This window comes from Vicia villosa, linkage group LG7 (genome assembly GCF_029867415.1).
Source record: "Vicia villosa cultivar HV-30 ecotype Madison, WI linkage group LG7, Vvil1.0, whole genome shotgun sequence".
Classification (NCBI taxonomy): Eukaryota; Viridiplantae; Streptophyta; class Magnoliopsida; order Fabales; family Fabaceae; genus Vicia; species Vicia villosa.
In genome coordinates, this window is record NC_081186.1 from 118,768,100 (window position 1) to 118,790,014 (window position 21,915).

The 21,915-nt window shown below is 31.2% G+C and overlaps 1 protein-coding gene across 1 annotated transcript; it reads left to right on the top strand.

Annotated features, from left to right (window-relative positions):
- Positions 1 to 11,726: 11,726 nt before the first annotated feature.
- On the top strand, positions 11,727 to 15,886 carry LOC131618417 (LOB domain-containing protein 19-like). Its single transcript, XM_058889643.1, has 2 exons — positions 11,727 to 12,211; positions 15,338 to 15,886. The coding sequence occupies exons 1-2, from the start codon at positions 11,888 to 11,890 to the stop codon at positions 15,662 to 15,664; spliced, it is 651 nt and encodes a 216-aa protein (XP_058745626.1). The 5' UTR covers positions 11,727 to 11,887; the 3' UTR covers positions 15,665 to 15,886.
- The last annotated feature ends 6,029 nt before the right edge of the window (positions 15,887 to 21,915 follow it).

A 21,915-nucleotide genomic window follows, 5' to 3' on the forward strand; every position in this document is an offset into this window, starting at 1 on the left:
CAACGTCTAAATCTTCATCAAAGCTATCACCTACACGTTACCAGTATAAAGGTAACGGCGAAACAAAAGAAAGGGGTGAGATATCAAACCACATAAACAGGTGATGATAAAGAGTATATTAAGGTTCAAGTCATAATAATCATCACTTTGCGGTATAATCATTACCTTCTAATGAACTTCACTGTTTTAAATTAAAACAACACACGTCACAATATCTCACATAATTCATATTCATAATACACAACGATTCACATAAGTTCACATATCATTTCACATAAATTCATAATCACACAAATGTAATGCGACTCTAACAAATGCACATGCATGTGGTACCCAGGGCTTCAAACCCCATCGCAAATTGCCAATAAATAGATGCATCAAAACAGGCATAAGCCTTCGTCGCTGTTTGCCAATCCATGCCGTCGTAAAAATGCAATCATGAGACTCAATGAATGCATCATCACAAAATAAATCACAACACATTGTCGTGAGGCACACGCCTATATCACAAATGTTACCGATCATTAGGGTAACTCAACGTCGCTTTATTTCCTGCATTTCATAGTAATCACAAAATCATAACATCGCATCGTCACTAGCCATGGGCCTACAACTTAATATCACCACGTCACAACGACACGTCAACAACAATGCATACACAACAAGTCAATAACTATAGTCGACGATCAACAACAAATCGTCACAATTAACACAACGACAATTCACGTGAATTCTACAATTGACTACATCACAACAATCACAAAAGAAAACATGTCGCTTCACGAAACAACGGCTAACGGATTATTTCCAGACACGCCTAATTTATTCTACTCGGTTAAATTAGTTCCGGTCTGTTATTGTTCATCTCCCTGTTACTGACATAATATCTAATCTTTTCTGCTACTGCTAAGAATTCGTTCTGCTATTGCTAAAAGTTGCTCTGTTACTGTTAACAATGGTTATCCTGCTAAATACTAGCACTGTGGTTGTCACAAAGTTATTCTACTAAAACACTAGAATTATGTCCCTCTGTTACTAACTTATTAGTTTCTATTCTACTAATCCATTTTAAATGTTGCTAATTAAATCCTAAGGATTATGCATTTTAACCCACCTAATTATATAACCTTAATAAACCATTAATGAACCAGATATCTATTTTATACTCTATTTTATACTGTTCATTTTATTACACAAATTAGTATTAGTGGAATTATGGGACACCCGTCCCTTATATTATACCACATGCATTCATTTTATTAACAAAGTAACATTAGAAGCATTGGTGGAATTATGGGACACCGTCCCAAACATTATACTATTCATTTATTTATATGGATTCTTAGCCTCATACATGATTAATTTTAATATAGTTACATGAACCATACTACTAGTGCCTAATTTATAAAAGAGGATATATTTTGAGTTGGGACCCTCGTCCCATATTGTGTGGTCACCCGTCCCATAAAAGGGACTTCTTTAAGCAATAGGGCGCCCGCCCCCTAGGCTGGGTCGCCCGCCCCCAACGTGTGTGGGGTCCGTCCCACTTTGTTTTCTTTTCTAAGGGAAGACCGTCCCACCTCATGGCCCCCGTCCCTTAAATGTCCTCCTTATATCCCAGACTTAGTTTTTCACTACGGTCTCAGAATTCGACTCAAATAGAATTTTTGACTTCAGAGAAAATTATCATCACAGCATCACAGATTATTCCTCATCATATAAAATCATCATTGATCAAATTCCAAGTTCATTCTAATCATCACAGACAACACAACCAATAATATTCACACATCAAAATAATTTTTTTATATAATTTTCATAGAACGTCAACAGCGACATCACCGACACTAAAAATCATATCAACACATAGAGATAATATTAATCCCCTAAACCCCACATACGATTCATCATATCACCGTTTATAGAGCAAGAACCCCACCCTTACCTTATATTTGGAGTCTGCTCTATAATTTGTTCATCCGATTTAAATTCCGGTCGAATCCACGCTTCCCAGTCTTTGCATAATCCTCCCGGTTTCTTTCCTCTTCATGACAAAGCTCTTCGTATCACCACCAACCTTGTTCCTCTTCTTTTCTTCACAGCAAACTCAATCCCAAAGCCCTTGTTTCTTTTCTGATAGCACTCTTTACTGATACCTCCAATTTTTCTTTTTATCAAATATAACCAAATAATATCAATTGTATTACTCTTATTTGGGCTTACTCTTGGCATACCCCCGATTTACTAACATCGACTTCCAATTAATTAACACAGTATTCCCCCTTTATGTATTTTGTTTCAAATTCTCGGTCTAACTTTAGTTACTCGAAAAATTCCCAAAACTTCAAATATTATTCCAATAATATTCCTAATACTAGAAATATTAAAATTTTCGATTAACTCTCGATCCGCTATCCCGAAATAATACCGACTAAATCGACCAAAATACTCCAAAATTCAGTAAATACCAAAATAATCCAATTTAAATAATAAATCGAAATACGGGCGTTACAAGATGAATGCTCCGTTGTTTGAGGGATCGTAGAACTAAAAATTATCAATGTATGTGAGGTTATTGACCGTCAAATCAAAATGGAATGTTCCCGGTCAGTGTTTGGAATTCCTCGGAAAAATGATAGACGTGACTCCTACGAAAGACAACTTACCAACAAGTTTTTATGATGTAAAGAGGTTGATGTTGAATTTAGGTTTAGAAGTAAGAAAGATTGATTGTTGAATTAATGATTGCATGTTGTTTTATGACAATGAGTTTGGTAATAATGATGGATTGTTGGAGGAATGTAAGTTATGTAAGAGTCCAAGATATCAAGTTTGCAGTAAATCCATTAACCATAAGCAAAAACATGTAGCAGTAAAGTCCATGTTTTATCTTCCGATAATACCAAGGTTAAAAAGAATGTTTGCTTCAATGCACAGTGCAAGTCAAATGACATGGCATCATACAAACAAAAAGTTCCAAGCACTATGCGACATCAATTTAATGGAGAGGCAAGGAAGAACTTTGTTCTGATACATCCTAATTTTTCCGCAGAACCTAGAAATGTCAGGCTTGGATTATGCTCTGATGGTTTTACTCCATATATCTAAGCATAGGGAGGCGAATATTCTTGTTAGCTAGTTATTGTAACCCCGTACAACCTCCCTCCTGAGATGTGCATGACAAAAGCATACATGTTTTTAACCTGCCTCATTCTAGGACCGTCGAGTCCAAAAGCCGAAATCGATGTGTACTTATAACCTATAATTGATGATTTTAAGAGGTTGTGGATTGGAGAAGGGAGGTGTGATATATCCTGTAAACAAAACTTTACTTTGCGAGCTTCCTTGATGTGGACCATTAAAGACTTCCTAGCATATGGCATGTTATCTGATTGGGGTACGCATGGCAAAATGGGATATATGCATTGCATGGGATACACCAAGGCGTTTACGTTGGAAAAGGGGGGGGGGAAGCTCGTGGTTTGACTGTCACCGCAGATTCCTACCAAGAAATCATCCCTATAAAAGAAAAAAAACTGATTTTAAAAAAAAGAACGGGTAACAGATTTGCCTCTGCCTTGATTGTCACCAAGTGAAGTATGGAACCAAGTTTTTGAACTACCAAAAATCACAGATACATGTAAAGCATGTAGAATTCAAGGATATGGAGTCACACACAATTGGATTAAAAGAAGTATATTTTGGGACCTCCCAAATTGGAAAGATAATTTGCTCCGCCATGATCTTGATATTATGCATATTAAGAAGAATTTTTTGATAATGTATTTAACATAGTGATGGATATTAAAGACAAAACAAAAGATAATGAGAAATCTAAAAAAGACACGGAAATTTGGTGTAATCGAAAAGAGTTGTAGTTAAAGCCTTAACCGAATGAAAAAGTATTAAAACTCAAGGCTAATTATAGTATAACTTCACAAAAAGCTAAAGCAGTTTGTCGATGGTTAAAGGAATTGAGAATTCCGAATAGTTATTCTTCAAATCTAGTAAGGTGTGCCGACGCTAACACATGTAAGTTGCATGGTATGAAAATTTATGATTTCCACATTTTTATAGAACAATTGCTTCCAATTACGTTTGGTTCACTACCCAATCATGTGCTTAATCCACCAACAGAAATTAGTCAATTTTTTAGAGATATTTGTGCGTTAGCTTTAAGAGTGGATGGCATCATTAAGTTGGACCAAAATATTCCAGTCATTCTCTATAAGTTGGAACAAGTATTTTCGCCTGGTTTTTTTTACTACATGGAACATCTATCTGTGCATCTTGCATATGAAGCTTGTCTTGGCGGTCCTATTCAATATAGGTGGATGTATCCGTTTGAAAGGTTCATGGGTAATTCAAAGCGATTGGTGAAAAATAAAGCTAAAGCTGAAGGATCAATATGTGCATATTACATGCATCGGGAAACATCACATTTTTATAATCATTATTTCAATCACTTGATGTTAACTCCCAGAATCATAAGGAATCCCGTGAATTTTAATAAAGAAGTCAATTTACCTTATCAATCTTCAGACTTCCAGGACGTCCCTATGGAAAGAAGAATGTGCATTGGTTGACCCAAAAAGAAATGCAATTTGCACATGTTCATGTCTTGATTAACTGCGTTGAAGTTAAACCATATCTTGAGTAAGTATACCCCAATTGTTTAATTTTATTTACATTGTGAATATAAAACTTACTACCTTGAAATTTATTGTGTGTTTCTTTTTATGGAATTTCACACCTCCTATTTTTATAGCACCGATGTATAAGCAACATCTTGTGACATACATGCTCATTTTCCAACATGGTTCAAGGAGAAATTGTCATGCATTGTTGCCACCGACTTAAGAAATACTCAACTTGAGAAACTTGTCTGAAGGCCCTATTCAAAGTGCAAATGAATGACACACATATTTCGTGAACGGATATAAATTTCAAACTGAAGCATGGTTTGAAGGAAAAAAAACCATAAACATTGGTGTATTTGTAAAAGGAGTTACAGATGATGATGAAGACGACCTCTATGGCTTTGTTAAACATATCTACGAGTTGGTATACAATTACTTAGACTCGAAAAATAAAGTTGTCTTATTTTATTGTGATTTATACGATCCATCTTACAGAGGCACAAAAATATATAAGACATATGGTATTGTTGAGATTCGAATGGACCGAAGGTACAAAGACTATGACCCTTTCATGATGTCACATATAGTTAGGCAAGTTTATTATGTTCCTTATCCTTCAATGTTCCACGTAAACGAGGGTGTTGTGTTGTAATCAAAACAAAACCATTGGGTCATATTGAAACTGGTGATCTAGTGGAAGATGTTGCTAACCAAGTTGATGAAGTTGAACAAATTTATGATGTGATTGCAGTTGAAAAAATTACAAGTTTGTCTGATACAGTGGTTGAGGGGAATCAAGTTGATTCATCTGTATTGATGGTTGAAAAGGATGTGGACGAAGAGCATGAAGAGTTTGGATCCGAGGATAATATCACATCAGATGATGAGAATGATATGGATGAAGAGCATGGTTGAATAATGAATATGTATTGATAAGAATGTTTTTTTTTGTAATTTTACTTAATAAACCACATATTAATGTGTTAGTGAATATATAATTATAAGAATGTTTTTGGTGTTGATGAGTTGAATGTTTTTGTATCAATGAATATGTATTAAATGTGTATTCTTTATAAATAGGTTAAATGCCACCCCGATATGATAAGGGTAAGTGTAGTGGTAAGAAGACCCAATGTCAGCGCCTGGGGGTGATAGTACGTGAGGCACCTCAGTTGACCAAGTGTCCTTCCTCGCAGAGTCAGGTAGATCCTATGTCCATGGCTAGTTCTCAGCCTCTTTTGACAGTACTCTCCTCTCATCAATATCCTATGTTCTCGTATAGGATTCCATCTTTTATTATCCCATCTAGGGAACATAATTATCTATTCCATCAGACTGGAGGACCTAGCTATCCATACCAGCAGGGGATCTAGTTTTCCACCTCCCACACATGTACCCTTATCCTTCATGCAGTCTGGGGGATCTAGCTTTCCACCTTCCACACAAGTACCCTCATCCTTCCAGCAGACTAGAGGATCCCGCATCCCACATCCCACACAGATACCCTCATTCTTCCAATAGACTGAGCGATCTCGCACCCCACATCTCACACAAGCACCCTCATCCTTCCAGTAGACTGGTAGATCCCGCACCTCACGTGCCACACATATACATGCGTATGAGGATGATCATGAGGAGCTGGATGAAGACGATCATGATGAGGAGGAGGATGACTCTATTATGGATGATTTGAGTGATATTCATATGATTGACGGAAGATGTTAGATTTGGCCTATCGATCTTCACCAATTTCTAATTTATAAATTTTTATTTAAGTTTACATGTTGCCATTTTTAATATAAATTTATATTTAATACTAATTCAAATTATTGTTGTTTAGTTTCGTGCAGAGTCGGATTGCTGTCCAATATATAAGTTATGTAATTCAACAAATGTATAAAAAATCTTAGAAGAGATTTAAAGATATCAACAAGAAAAAAAGAAGCTTAGTTTAGTAAATTTAAGGTAGAATTAATTTATTTATTTTAAGTTATTGTTATTTAAATTACTTTTTATTATAATTATCTAACTATTTATTTGAATGTCATACAACATTGCAGGAAAAGTGTACGTGAGAATTAATGGACGAAAGAGGGGTTGAAAGTTATTATGCCAGAACATCAGTTCTACTTTCTGACATGCTACGGCGTGCTAGAAAGCGTTGGGAACGTGAAAATATTTGCCCTAACTGGATAGGAAAATAAGTATTTGATGAACTTCTTGTCTATTGGGATACAATTGAATTTAAGGCTAGTTTTGAAAAAGCAAAGCAAATGAGAGCATATGAAAAAGGGGGTAGCCTTAATGCACTTTGCAGTATAAGTACTTACGAACATGTTCGACGCATGGTAATTATTACCAATTTTTTAAGTTATATTTTGATTTATTATATGTTTTTAATTTAATTATTTAGGCTAAGGAGTTGGAGACTACCACTAATGCTGGAGCTGGTTAAAAAGACTCAGACAAAAATATCGGTGGTTTTTGTTGACGAACGTACCAAAAAAGCTTTGGTAAGTAATTTTTTAAATTGTTTATATATATTTTTAATTAATGGCAACTTTGTGGCGTGATTTTCACGTGGCAAATATAGATATTGTGGCGTGAAAATCACATTGCTATATTTCATTCATTATTTAATTTAATTTAATTTAATTCTTGTATAGATTTAAGTTATTTAAACTATATTTAACTTAATTTTTTTATTGTATGTGTAGTATGATTATCAAACATTGCTCGCACTATTTTTAGTTGAAAATCCTCAAAATACTCTAAGAGATTCAGAGCCGCTTAATCCACGTGTGAATTTTTATATTTGGGGTTTAGTAAATTGCGGAAAGGGTCAAATGGGTGTTTTTTGTGTTTGAAATATGGCCAGGAGCTTGAGAAGTGGGGATAAAACTCTATTTCAAAGAGTTAGAGATGGGGAAGGAACGTAACATTAGGGGTGCTCGCGGTGCGGTTTGGGCGGTTTTGACGGAAAAAATCATCCGAACCGCAAGAGAAAAAATAGTGCGGTTTGGTTTGGTTCGGTTGACTTTAAAAAAAAATCCGAACCAAACCAAACCAAACTAATGCGGTTTGGTTCGGTTCGGTTGGTTCGGTTTTTTACAAATATTTTATTGAGCCATACATACACATATATATGACAACATAATTTTATATTTAGACATTCATACACTAACAAATAACAACAAAACTCGTCATATTTTGAAAACAATTTTCCATGTAATATGTAAAAATTAAATTAGACAAAAGTGGAATATTAAACATAAAATAATAGCATAAAACAATATAAAATTATTATAATGAAACAAAAAAATAGAGGAGACGAAAGATTAGTGAAGGTGAAAAAGAAAAAGTGTTAAGAGATTAGAGAAGAAGATGTGCGATAAAAATGAAACTGAAATACGGAACATTTAGAGAAGGTGAAAAAGAAAGAATATAGGAGAGTAAAGATTATAGAAGAAGAGGGAAGATGTATGTGGCAAAGAAGGTGAAATAATGTTATTAGAGATTTGAGAAGATCGGGACTGAAATTATATGTGTAAGGATGAGAAAATTGTTCGTATTCATAAGGCTAATGTATTATAGGTTTAATTTTGGGTTGGATGTGAGTTAAGTAAAATCTAGGTTGTAACATAATGCGGTTTGATTCGGTTTGTTGAACCGTGCGGTTTTGTTAAAAAATGACCCAAACTAATCCGAACCAAATGCGGTTTTTTGCGGTTTCGGTTTGGTTTGGTTTGGTTTGCGGTTTTCTATTGGGTTGGTTTGGTTTTGAGCACCCCTACGTAACATCCACCATAATTGACACCTAAAATGCCAGAAACAATAAGACAATTTGCGCTAACTGGGCCGAGACGCGAGTCAGTGCAACATATGGCGGCGCTAAAGGCCCAGATGGAGGAGAAACAACGGCAAATGGAGGCAATGACAAAGAGGCAACCTAATATGGAGGAGAAAATGCGACTATTTATGCAATTTCAAAGGACTGAAGGAGCGGTAATCAAACTTTTGGTGGAAATGAAGGAGTTGGTGGTCAAGAACTGATGGATGCGTAGAATGACGATGATCTTGACCTTGACGAGTTTCCCGACACATAGAAATTTCTTTTATTACTATTTTACTTTTAAATTTTAATTTATGTAAGATATTAATTAAAAAAAATTAATGTATTATAAAATTTTTATTTAACAATTTTATTATTTATTTTTTTAATTAATATAGTATAGTATATTTATTAAAAATAAAATGAATTTTATTAATATAGTAAATATAGTATAATATTACTATAAAATGAATTTTATTAAAATAAAATGAATTTTAAATAAAAATATTTTTATTGAATAGTTCATTGTATTGGTACTGACACGTCATCAATGTGAGCGTCATGTCTGAGACTAAAATCCTAAAAAAAGACGAAAATAAAGGGACTGAAATTCCGGATTTTAAAATGGAGGGACCAAAATTCAAATAAAAGAATAATAGAGAGACCAAAATTACAATTAAGCCTAAATGAAAATAAATAATTATTTTCATTTTATTTTTAATAAATATATTTATTATATTAATAAATCACGTCGCAATATTTAATAGTGTTGAAAATAATTTAATTGTAGTTGCGATGTTATATTCACGTAGCAAATTAACTTGTAAAGTCATAATCATGTTTTTTTTAAATAAAAATATGAAAATAAATAATTTTTTTTATTTTATTTTTAATAAATATTAATAATTATATTTACTATATTAATAAGTATATTAAAATAAAACGTGTTTGTGAAGTGATATTCACTTCACAAGTTTGCCACGTGAATATCACGTCGTAACTCCAATTAAACTATTTTCAACATTATTAAATGTTGCCACATAATTTTCACTTCACAACTTTGTCACGTGAAAATCACGTCGCAACTCACTGTCACATGTCTGCTCTGCTTTGCCTTCTCTGCGCCAATTGAAAGTACTAGTCAAAAAGTTGCGACGTAATTTTCACATGGCAATCTTGTGAAGTGAAAATCACGTCACAACTTAGTTGACACACGCCTCCAGCCGCGTGAATAAACATGTCGCAAATAATATGTTATGACGTGATTTTACGTGTTGTGACGTGAATACGTCGGTGGAAACAAATTTTTTGTAGTGGAAGACAAGTGAGGATTTAAAGTTTATGTGGAATATATTTTTGTGTTACTCAACAAAGGTTCTGATTGAAGTGTATCCTCGAACTAAATTTTCACAAAATAAGGGTGTTTTAGCAATTTAAACTGATGTATGTGTCGAAAGATTGCGTCCAAAAATACATCTTTGAATTCTAGAAATAACTTGAAACTTTTTACCGTGGTGTGGGTGCACCCTCACTATAAGATGAGATGAGTATGATTCCCCTCCTCATATTCCATTTGGAGGTTCTGGGCTTGGGATCATCACTTGGGCCTATTTCAAGTAACTAGAATTTTCTCACTCTCTTATTGTTTTGCCACTATTTTTGTATGCTCAATAAAAAAAAATCAAAATATACTTTAAAACCAATTTAAATCCAACACATACAAAATACTGAATTTGAAACGACAAGAAAAAGTGAAAGAGAAAGAACACTAGTGTCATGATGTTATCCCATAGGAAAACAATCTCGTACTCCATACAAAACCAGGGAATGACAAGAACCTGCAACACAAGTGGCCCTGCCACAAAGCAGTGAAAGAAAATCAACCCTTTTATTACCAGAACCACAGGGCACAAACAGTGTACGTTTCATTCACCTTTGGATCATCCACAGCACACTTGTTTTCATTCAGTCATTTTGAGAAACAGAAAAAAGAAAGAGTAAAAGCAAGAGGTGACAGGTTATAAGAATTACTACTAGGAAGGACATGTTTTTGTTTTGATAAGAAAGATGTTTGTTGTCTGTCCCACGTGGCTTTCCCAGTGCGGCGGTTGATGCATATGTCACCCTACATACTAACTCCATCACTCACCATTGTAAACTGTCTTTGCTTCACGCAAACACTCTTCTCTTCTTTCCTTTCCTTCTATATACTATTATTCGTTCATTCTCATGTCACAAACTATTTATTGCGTGCCTTTAAAGTTTCATACTTTCAAACCCACAAACCAACATTACTATATTTATATTTCATGTAAAAAAGTATGCTGTTTTACAAAAATATTTGTTTGGTCATAAAAATAATAATAATGGTAAAGTAGTGAATTTACAACGTCTCAAAAAAAATATGTATGCATATCTAATATTAATAAAAAAAATAGTTTAGTTTTGATATACTATTTCTGTCAAAAAAAATTAGATTATAAAATGGTTTTAAGTAAGCTTTCAACTGTGATCAAAAAAAAAAAAAAAAGTAAGCTTTCAACTTTTTTTTTCCTTTTTTTTGTTACAATTTCTCATTTTTAATACATGTAATTTATCAATAGAAAAACAAATTACATTAAACATTAAATACTTGATTGGTTTAAAAATAATAACGATTAAAATAAAACATTTTAATGACGGCCAATTAAAATTAATTGACTATAAAAATTAAATTATAGTAATAGTGTATAATAATACAACATAATATAAAAATAGTTAAATTAACTAAAAAAAATAATTAGCGAGAAAAAACATAAAATTCTCTTTTATTTTAACTATAATAAAGAGCTTTGAGATTGTTGATAATAATCTATGTGTTATAACAATTTTTATAAATATTACTATTTAATTGTTGTTAAACAATTTTTTTTTAAAATTTTAGAGTTTATATTTGTATTATTATTTTGTTATTTATTTTTTCTGTTAAAGTTTTTTTTAATAATTTTTTTCTTGTAAGTTACAATTTTTTAATTAAAATATGAGTAAGATGATACGAATGCCTTACGATTTAATCAATGATGTCGGCATGAATTGAAGTATGAGATTATATCTATAGTAACAATAAACTACTACCAAAAAAAAATTGTGACAATGAAATTACAAAAAAATTATCCTCTAATATTAGATATTTATTTAATTTTTTTTAGCTGTGAACACTATAAGAGAGTTTGTTGTCTATTTAAATATAGAGGGGTCCATTTGAAGTGATTGACTCACCACCAAAAGCATTCACTCATTAATATTCATTTCCATAATATCAAAAACCAAGTTAACATCATATCACCCTCATTATATACATATCTTTCTTCATGACTCACAAGAGTTTGGTCCAACTTCAAGTTCAACCCTAAACAAGAAAGAGAGAGAAACCAAGATGGATTATTATGGAGGAAAGATTGGTGGAAGTGATCAAAGAGGTAATGGTGGTGGTGGTGGGCCATGTGGTGCTTGCAAGTTTTTGAGAAGAAAGTGTGTAAAAGGTTGCATATTTGCACCCTATTTTGATTCGGACCAAGGAACGGTTCATTTTGCGGCGGTTCATAAGGTGTTTGGTGCTAGTAATGCCTCTAAGTTACTCATGCGTATTCCGGTTCATAAACGTCTTGATGCTGTTGTTACTCTTTGTTATGAGGCTCTTGCTAGGGCTAGAGACCCTGTTTATGGTTGTGTTGCTCATATCTTTGCACTTCAACAACAGGTTTATATATTTTCAATTTCCTTTCATTTTTCTTAGTTGTAGTGATCTCTTTGTTTCTTCCTTTTCCCTCTTTCGATGTTTTTTTAAGTTGGTAATTAGTTTTTGTTATAGATTAGTGCTAGTTATTAGTATTAGTATGATAGTATGTTAATAGTTAGAAATTTAACATTTCACCACTTAGATATTATCTAAAACTTGTTTTTAGGTAAAATCTATTGAAATATTGAAGAAGTTTTATGTAGAGTCTAGGGTTCGATTTCCAACACTAACATGTGTTTTTAAAAAATTGACATGTATAATTAGTAAGACTTAGCTTAAATGTTGATAGTGTTTTTTTTACTCAATTCTTAACACTTGACAATATTAATTTTTCTATAAAGATCTCGTTCGTTTTAATCCTTCTCAATTTCAAGTATTAATTTTTGTAGTTACGCGCAGAGAATATCTAATTTTAAAATGTTGATATGCTTATATTAAACATCTTATCATATGTTGGAATTCGAAAATCAAATATAAGTTTTTATAATAAGATCTTCAAAATCGAACTAGCAAAATCGAACTAGTTAACTACTAACTAATTACATATTCTGAAATTAATGGATTAGAAATTTAAGTGTAGAGAAGATAATCCAATGTTAGTGTAATACTTTTATAATGTTTTGTATCATTTTTTATAGAATCAAAATTGTATTATTGATAATGGCACTCTTAATACTTAACAAAGAAGAATGTAGGGGTTTATTAGGTGATGGTTAGTGATGATACTAATGTACGCCTTGGTGTGAAGTTGTGTAGTTTAGTAGTTAATGTCATTTGACAATAATCACTGTTTTGCATTCCTCGTAGGTCAAGATCTTATACCCTTTAGGATATGATATAGAATAGCAAGTACAATGTACTATTTGCTTTCACACGTTTGTAAGCTTTTATTTTATATGTTTGTATGTTACTAACTTAATTAGGGTACCCCTATAAGTGTAGCTAGCTATTGTACTTCCAAGTCTAAGGCCAATGTATGTATATGTTTTTATTTTTAAATTCATTAAATAATTAATGTATCTGATCTATATATAGATTAAATAAATTAATTATTTAATAAATTTAAAAAATATTTTTTTTTATAATATTGACGGAGTATATGATTTTATTTTTATTTATGTAACTATTGAACTTTGAAAACTAAATATAAAAATAAAATAAGGTAAAAAGTTAATACATAAAATAAAATGACTAGTATGTGATTGTGAGTAGCATAAAAATTTTGGGAGCTGTGAAATTAATGTATTGTTAAAACATTATGAAAATCATGTTGTAATATTTTAAGGGTGGTGGGCGGTGGTAGCCGCCAAGTGGGTGTGGCGGACTACGAAGGACTGTCTGTTACTTGCCGGAGCTAACAAGCAAGGCAATTAGGAGCTCGAGAAATATTTAAACATTTTTTATTATTGACTTTTAAACTTTTGATACACATGATTTACTTTAGTATATCATATAGTAGGCAATATTTTCCAAGTTAAGACTTTTGATAATTGAGATTGTACTTTGTCCCGATTAAAAATAGATAAACATTTACTACAAGATTTAAGATAATGAGTTTACTACTTTGGAAATATTGGCTACTATAATGTACAAATGTTTTGGGTAAATATATAGAGAAAATATTGTTTATTAATTATTAGGGTTAGGTTGTTTTTCTTTTAAAAAAATTAAGTTTTTATATATACTTTCAAAAATAATTTTTAAGAAAACTTTTTTAAAAGTATTAAAAGTTTTTTTAACTCATTTTTTATAAATCAAAAAATTAATTTTAGCATCAAATCTAATAGATATACATTATTAAAAATTAAAACATACTAAAAAATGACGTGATTTGTTTAAAAGATATAATTTAAAAATAATTTTTATGAGAAATTATTATAAATTTAAAAATTTCTTTATATTTAAATAATTTTTAAAATTTTAATATCTAAAAAATGTTTAGTAAAATAATCTTTTTTTTTAAGTATTTAAATTAGTATTTTATTAAAAGTGTTTTTAAAAAAATCTTTGTAAATTTAATAAACAAAATATAATTTAAAAAATTAATTCTTTAAAAAAACTGAAACAAACATGTCCTTAATCTAAAAAAAAAAAAAGAAACTAATTATTACTACTAATTTAAGCATTCTGAAAACTATAATTTTAAAATACACATTAGAGAGTTAAAGTTAAACACTTAACAAATTTGCTTTGATTAAACAAAACATGAATAATTCAATTATAAGCATATTAATGTAGCTTTGACTAGTTGACCTAAGTTGCATTATCTTATGCGTGATATTAGCAAAAACCTATTATACCTTATCTTTGAGAATACACTCATTGTATAATCTAAGTTCAAAGGTGCAATAATTGAGAAGTATGGCCTCTTTAGATATTCATCAATGAATCTTTTCTTTTTAGTGTTGACCCTTTAGTTTTTAGATAAATTTGAACAAATATTATTTCATTTTTTCTTACTATTTGTCTTTAGATTTTATAATTATAATAATTAGGCAGGATTCCATTGTCTAAGTGATTACTTGCCAAACAAGTACCAATTATATAGTCCAATTGTGCAGTCCCTTCTTGATTCTATACCCAATTATAGAAAAAAGAAAATTTGTTTGGATAAGATTGATTAGTCTTCTTTGATGCAATAAACAAATATTATTAATGTAAAATAGTCAAAATAAAATATTGAAGTTTATCTCTTGATGCCAAATAAGAATATTCTTCATGTGCATGTAGATAATTTAGAGTATGCCAACATGTATCAATCTCTATCTATTCACCTCTACCATTTCTTTACTATGGTATGTTTTATGATTAAAAAAATCATTTTTAATAAGGAAAAAATAATCAAATTTTTTCAAGAATTTGTTAGGTTAATTTGCATGCCTTTAATTCTTTAGACATTTTTCGTTGCATCTCGTTAAAATATCTTTTCAAGTTTATATCCGAATCTATGTCTCTGATCTCGTGTTTCTGCAGGTAGATGTTTATCAATTGAATTGACATAATAGGACAACACATATTTTTATTAGAATTAGAATCGTGCTTGAAGTGAAATTTTATATTTTTATAACTGAATTTTGTATGGTGTAGGTCATGAGCTTGCAGGCGGAGTTAACATATGTTCAGGCGACTCTTGCGACAATGCAGCACCTCCCGATCAACCCTCAAAACTCTTCTCCGACTCTACAATCTTCCGCGAATCACTTAGGAACAAATGCAGACATGTTAAGTGCCTCGAATTACATGTCCATGCACATTGATCCTCATCAACAACTTTCAGCATCATTGGACTTGAGTAGCTTCTTCAATCAATCAGATCAACAACAACTTGAGGATGATGAACTCCAAGCTTTGGCTAGAGAATTTGTCTCTAGGTACTTGCCTGGAGTGAGATTTCAGCCTTCTAATTCTAACTAGGATTTTTTTTCTGTGTTGTCATTTTTGTTGCATTTTGACGCTAATGTTTTTATTTTTTCGGAATTATTTCTAATGAGTCTGTTACTAATTGTACCTGATCGATATGTGCTAGTTTCAAAATGAAGAATTATGTAACCAAACTAGGGACTTTTCGTATTTTTTTGGCAATTCATTTTTTTGCATGTTGAGAGAATATAAAAATTCAGATAAACTTATGGAACAATCCATATCTAGAAAACGAGGGGATTTTTAAAGAGAGCTCAAATTATACGCTAAGTGATACACAAGCAAAATATTGTGATTTTGACTAGGCTTAAGATGATATTTTCATCTTTGGATTGCCAGTGTGGCCTTGTGGAGTTGGAATGTAAAACTGACAGCGTAAGTTATTTGCTGTTCATTTGAATCATCATGGAGCAGATTGTTTAAATAAATAGATCAGCTTTACTCATTATTATGCAAATATAACAACCACAAGGCTAAAATATTATATGTACGATGAATAATACTTAGAGATAAGGTATTGCTTATTGCATCTTTAGTAGTATAAAATACAACAAAATCTCTTAAAATACGCAGGTGTATAAAGTCTACTCCCTATTTATTTGTATGTAAGGTATATGTTGATTTTGTTATAAATTAGTATGGAGATGCATATATGTAAAAAAATACATAAATATATATCTAATGTAATTTGAGTCATATTAACGCGTCAGATTTTCTCTCTTCCTCATTTTCAGCAAAATTTCCTCAAAGCAAAACTTGCTTAGATGTGTGCGAGAATCCCAAATCCACCATTTTTCAACCTTGCTCAAATTTTTTACTGCATTGCACCTAATCCAAAAGTTTCACCAATCACAACTTAAGTTCATTCAATTCAAGAGCTTCCACTTCTTACATTTAATAAAAGAAAATTATTTCTCTTTCCTTTTTTTTTATTTGTGATGTATGCATTACTAAATAAATTGTTTAAGATACATTTTGTTGTAGTTACACTCGTGGTTTGGTAATTTATTGAGACATGGGTTTTCTGTCTTTTTTGTGTTCCATGTGTTTTCTGTCATTTTTACATTTCATGTGTTTTCTGCCATTTTTGTGTTTCAAGCAAATATGGAAGTGCACTTCCATATTTTTGTTTGCATTTTGATGCAGAAGCATCCACTTCTAAAATTCAGACACTCCAGTAAGGACTATAGATGTCATTCTATCCAAGACACAGACCAATTTGCAGTACAGGAGACAGAGAAGTAACATGGAGGTCATATATTCTCGATAATCCACTTTTACTTGTGTTTTGATAGTATTTGTATTATGATTTCTAATTTGTCAACTATGATGTTTAATTATAGATTTTAAATTGGCTCTAATATATGGCATTTTAATTTTATTACATCAATGTATGACTTAATTGATGACAAATTTATTATGATAATATACTTGTTATAAATGGCTTATTACATCACTATATTTATTATGCGTATTTCTTAAAAAAAACGTCAAATTATTACGGAAGTATACTTTCATATATTTTATAGAGATGCATCACTGTACTAATTTATATCAAAATGAAGATTTGACTCACTTGTAAATAAATGTGGTGTATATGAAGTGCGTACAAAAATGTACAAGCTATTTTGAATTTTAAAATGGTGGCTACCACTAAGGGTGGGAAAAGCAACAACAGATATTAAATTAGTAGCCTATTACAAATTAGGGTTGTTCATGGTATGGTTTATTAAAAGAACCAAATTGTACCGAATCGAAGCATAACAAATGATTACAAGAACCAAACTAAATCGTTTGAATTTGCTTAGAACTGAACTAAACCAAATGATTGGTTCGATACACCGGTTCTTAATTCTAAACCGTTCCAAACTATTAGCAAAAATAAATTTAAGAGATCCAATTATTAAGTTGAACAAAACCATTACATTTTTTTTGAATTTTTCTAATAAAAAATTATTTCAGACTTTTTAAAATTATTTTTATAAATATTATTTTTATCATTAATATGTATTGTAAATTTCAGACTTTTTAAAATTATTTTTATCACTAATATTTATTGTAAAGTATTTAAACTTAAATCAATTTAAATTAAAATCACAAATTTATTAAAATTATTAAAAATTAAATATTATTAAACTTAATATTTAAATTTTCAAATCCAATCAATTGATAAAAATCTACAACTTTATACATATTAAAAAGAACAGTATTGTTGTGTGTTGTTAGCCTAAATCAAAGATACCGATATATATAATATAGAGATGTTCAACCAATGCAAGAAGAACAGTAATATTCACATCAATATTCATGTTCAATTGTTTTTACATAATTGATTGATCGTTCAATTTATTTTTTATTGCATTTATCATCTATATAAAAAATTTAATATTAAATATTATTAATTTGAAAGGGAATATCACTAAACATATTATTGATAAAATATCAATGGAAAATATCACTAACCAAGTTCTAACATAAACCAACTAAAACCATACCTTAAATATAATTAGTGTAGTTCAGATCGGTATGTTTTAGTTCGGTTAACAGTTCAGTTCGATTATCAAACTGTTTTAAAAACTATGATTCAGTTCATAAATCAAAGAGAACGGTTCAATTATTTAGAACTGTATTCGGTTCGGTTTTGTGGCTCAGTATAGTTTTATAAATTTTTTGAACAGCCCTACTACAAATATATGTATTTGTCATCATGAACGTATCTATGCAGCGTAAAAACTTTATAAAATTTCCAGTAATCATGTAATATTGCATCCACTCCATTCTACCTTATACCTTTAATCCAAACAAACCCTTAGGTTTAATAAACACAGTTATATCTCATTCAAATCAGATTAACACTATTCATAATAGATTTGATACACTTTTCCCATCCCCTCAAGCACTCAATTATCAATGAATATGTTATAATGCATCATGCTGTGTCTTAGGATATCATCTACAAATATATACTACAAATCTGAAACTATATGTAGCGGTATACAACATGCAATCAATCATCATAACATTAGACACTAACACTGAAGAGTTAGACACCAGTCAAGTAACTAAGATCTAAGTATTGATGCCTTCACAGATAACGAACGGTCTTCAGTAATAAACATGGCAGCAGAGAATTAGAAACAAAAATTTTGAACTTTGGTAAAGGGAAACAATAGAACAGTTATTAGCACAACAGCCCAAAACAAAGAGAAACTAACCAACATCAATCTCGTTAGGTAAGTTCTCTCATCGTGAACAACATTGATCAAGAATAAAAGAGATTAGTTTCTATACAACATCAACTAAGTCTTATTCCACTAAGTAAGGTCGATTATATGAATCAACTTTTTTCATAATGTTCTATCCAAAATCATGTTCGTATCCAAATCATTAATCATGAAACTTTTCTTAATAACTTCTCTTAGTCTTTTTAGGTTTTCCTCTTCCTATAGTTGTTTGATAACTCTTCATCTAAACTACTCTCCTTCCTTATAATAGAATATATAGGTCTTCTCTCTACATGCACATACTATCTAAGTCTATTTTCCATCATCCTCTCTACTATAGGTGTTATCTCAGCACCCTCTCTAATATTTTCATTTCTACTCCTATTCTGTCTATTTTTACCACACATCTAACGCAACACCCTCATCTTTCGCCATAATGTTCTATCTAAGACCATGCTTCTATCTAAATCGTTAATCTCGAAATTTTTTTAATAACTTCTCTTATAGTCTTTCCAGGTCTTCCTTTTCCTCTAGTTGTTAGACTACTTTCCTTACAATAGAATCTACAAGTCTACTCTCTACATGCTCAAATCACTTAATTTTATTTTTCACCATCTTCTCCACTATACGTGCTACCCCAACACTCTCTTTAATATTTTCATTTATAATTATATCCTGTTTAATCTTACCACACATCCAACGCAACATCGTGCTACCCCAACACTCATCTCTGTCATACTTTATTCTCGTGTTGATTCTTAAACGTCCAACATTATGTCACGTATAACATTGCAAGTTTTACCGCAGTCCGATAAAACCTTCGCTTCAGCTTGAGCAGTATATTTCCATCACATAAAACACTTGAAACCCTCCATTTCAGCCACCCAACTTGAATTCGATGGTTTACATCCCTTTTAATTTCTTCATCATTTTATATTACAGAACCAAAATATTTAAATCGTGTGACTTGGGAGATGATATGATCTCCAACTTTCACCTCTAGGTTAAAAATACTTATTTTTTTTTGTTGAACTTACATTCCATATACTCTGTCTTACTTCCACTTAGGTGAAAACCATGTGTTTCTAAAGTTCGTCGCCAACCTCATTTAAATCCTTCTTCGACTCTTCAAGTGGAATTATATCACCTACACAAAAAAACATGCATCTTAGTTCTATCATTGAATTAAATGATTAAAAAAAGGATAAGATGCGTGCAACTATTTTCTTCTAAAAAAAAACTCAACTATTTGCAAGTTCAAAACATGTCTGCATCTTTTTGCTTCTAAGCCTTCAAAAGGGTATAATTGATGGCATTAACATGCTCTATCATGTTCAAAAAAAATCAGATGGTACATATGAATCAACTAATATACAGTCACATTCTTACGAAAACAGTAGTATTCCGTACTAAAATAAACTCAAAATGCTGTTTCTTATTTATGAATGAATTCAAAATAATTTTTCTTAATTATTTATAAATTAGTAAATTATGATAAAATTTCAAAGATATGAATGAAATCTATCTATTGGTGTTACTAAATAACATTTAATAGTACATTCAAAAAGTTGAGTACTTACAGCATAATACAAATTTCTAAGGCACAAACAAGTATCCAGTGTAGGAACAAATGAAAATTCTTTGCATAGACTTGATGAGGTGAAATAACAGTACAAGAATCAAAAGCTAAGTTAAATCAGCAATCAAAGAGTAAGAAAAACAAACTTTATCAAAGATTAAAAATACATGAGAATTTAATAGTAGAGAGATTCAGGACAAGAAAATGGACCATGTCTGGCACTGCGGTGATTCATGAATACAAGCACATAAAATCAAGATGCAAGCAGAGAAATTCGGGATAGAAAATGGACAAGGTATGGCACAGTGATGATTTGGACACAAAAAACTAGGTACAGACTGTATGATACCATGATGTGCTTTGTTTTAAATCAGCAAGCACATTATCTATATATGAAATATGAAATCATACCTATTTTTAAGGCTATGCCAATCTTCTTGGTCCTCTGGAATCTTTCTTCAGATCAGTTGCCTTCAGAGCCAGTGGAAACATGCATAAGCAATAAGACGTAAAATTACAATTAGGCATTGAAAAGGTTATTAATAAGTCATAGATTTAGTTCCAAATGTCATCTTTCTTTAATATGAATGCACTTAAAAAAGGCATCGAAGGGTGTAACTAAACGAGAAGCATGAAGCAACAGGTAAGTTTTAAATTGTATGCACTACCGAGACCAATTCAGACACAACAATGATCAAAGATAAAATTTAACACAAAAATTGTCACCACTGTTCACGAGAACTGTAAAGGAACTTGAAAAGTACTAACCTTCACTCATTCCAAGTAGCAAATAGCTTAGCTGCTGACTTGTTGTTGTTGTTGCAATATTTCAAAGAAAATTAATGAACAGGATAGGTTCCCTAAACATTATTAGACAGGCAAGACATGAACTTGCTGGACCACGGAATTTTCTATGAAGACAAGGGCATCAAGATCTTCGTTTCAGTAGAAAATATTTGTGTATCTATTGGCCTTCAAAGAAACCATGAGAATACAACAGTAGTGTGTTCATGCAGACAAACTACAGCAAATGCGATCAAATTTTAAACTCATCTATGATGTTCTTGACTGAATCATCAAACAAATGTTCCTCATACAGTATAGGGCACGATAGAAGGAAACCAAAGTCTCTGAAAAAAATTTCAAGTAGCTCTCTACTCATAAACATTAACTCAAACACAGATGAAAAAAGTGTCGCTCAGAATTAAATATTGGAAACCCTGCACATAATCAAAGGTCTGTCTTGAATACCTCTTGATATGGATATTAATCATCATATGTCCGTACAATAGTATGTTAATTGATCTGTCTATTAAGATTGCCTGATGAAAAGTACTACAAAAAGAAGGAACTAGGACTTGATGAAAAATTCAATCTCAAGTGTGATGTTCCACTGCTAATTATATACTAGGAGTCAGTATAAAGATTTGGATAACAGAATA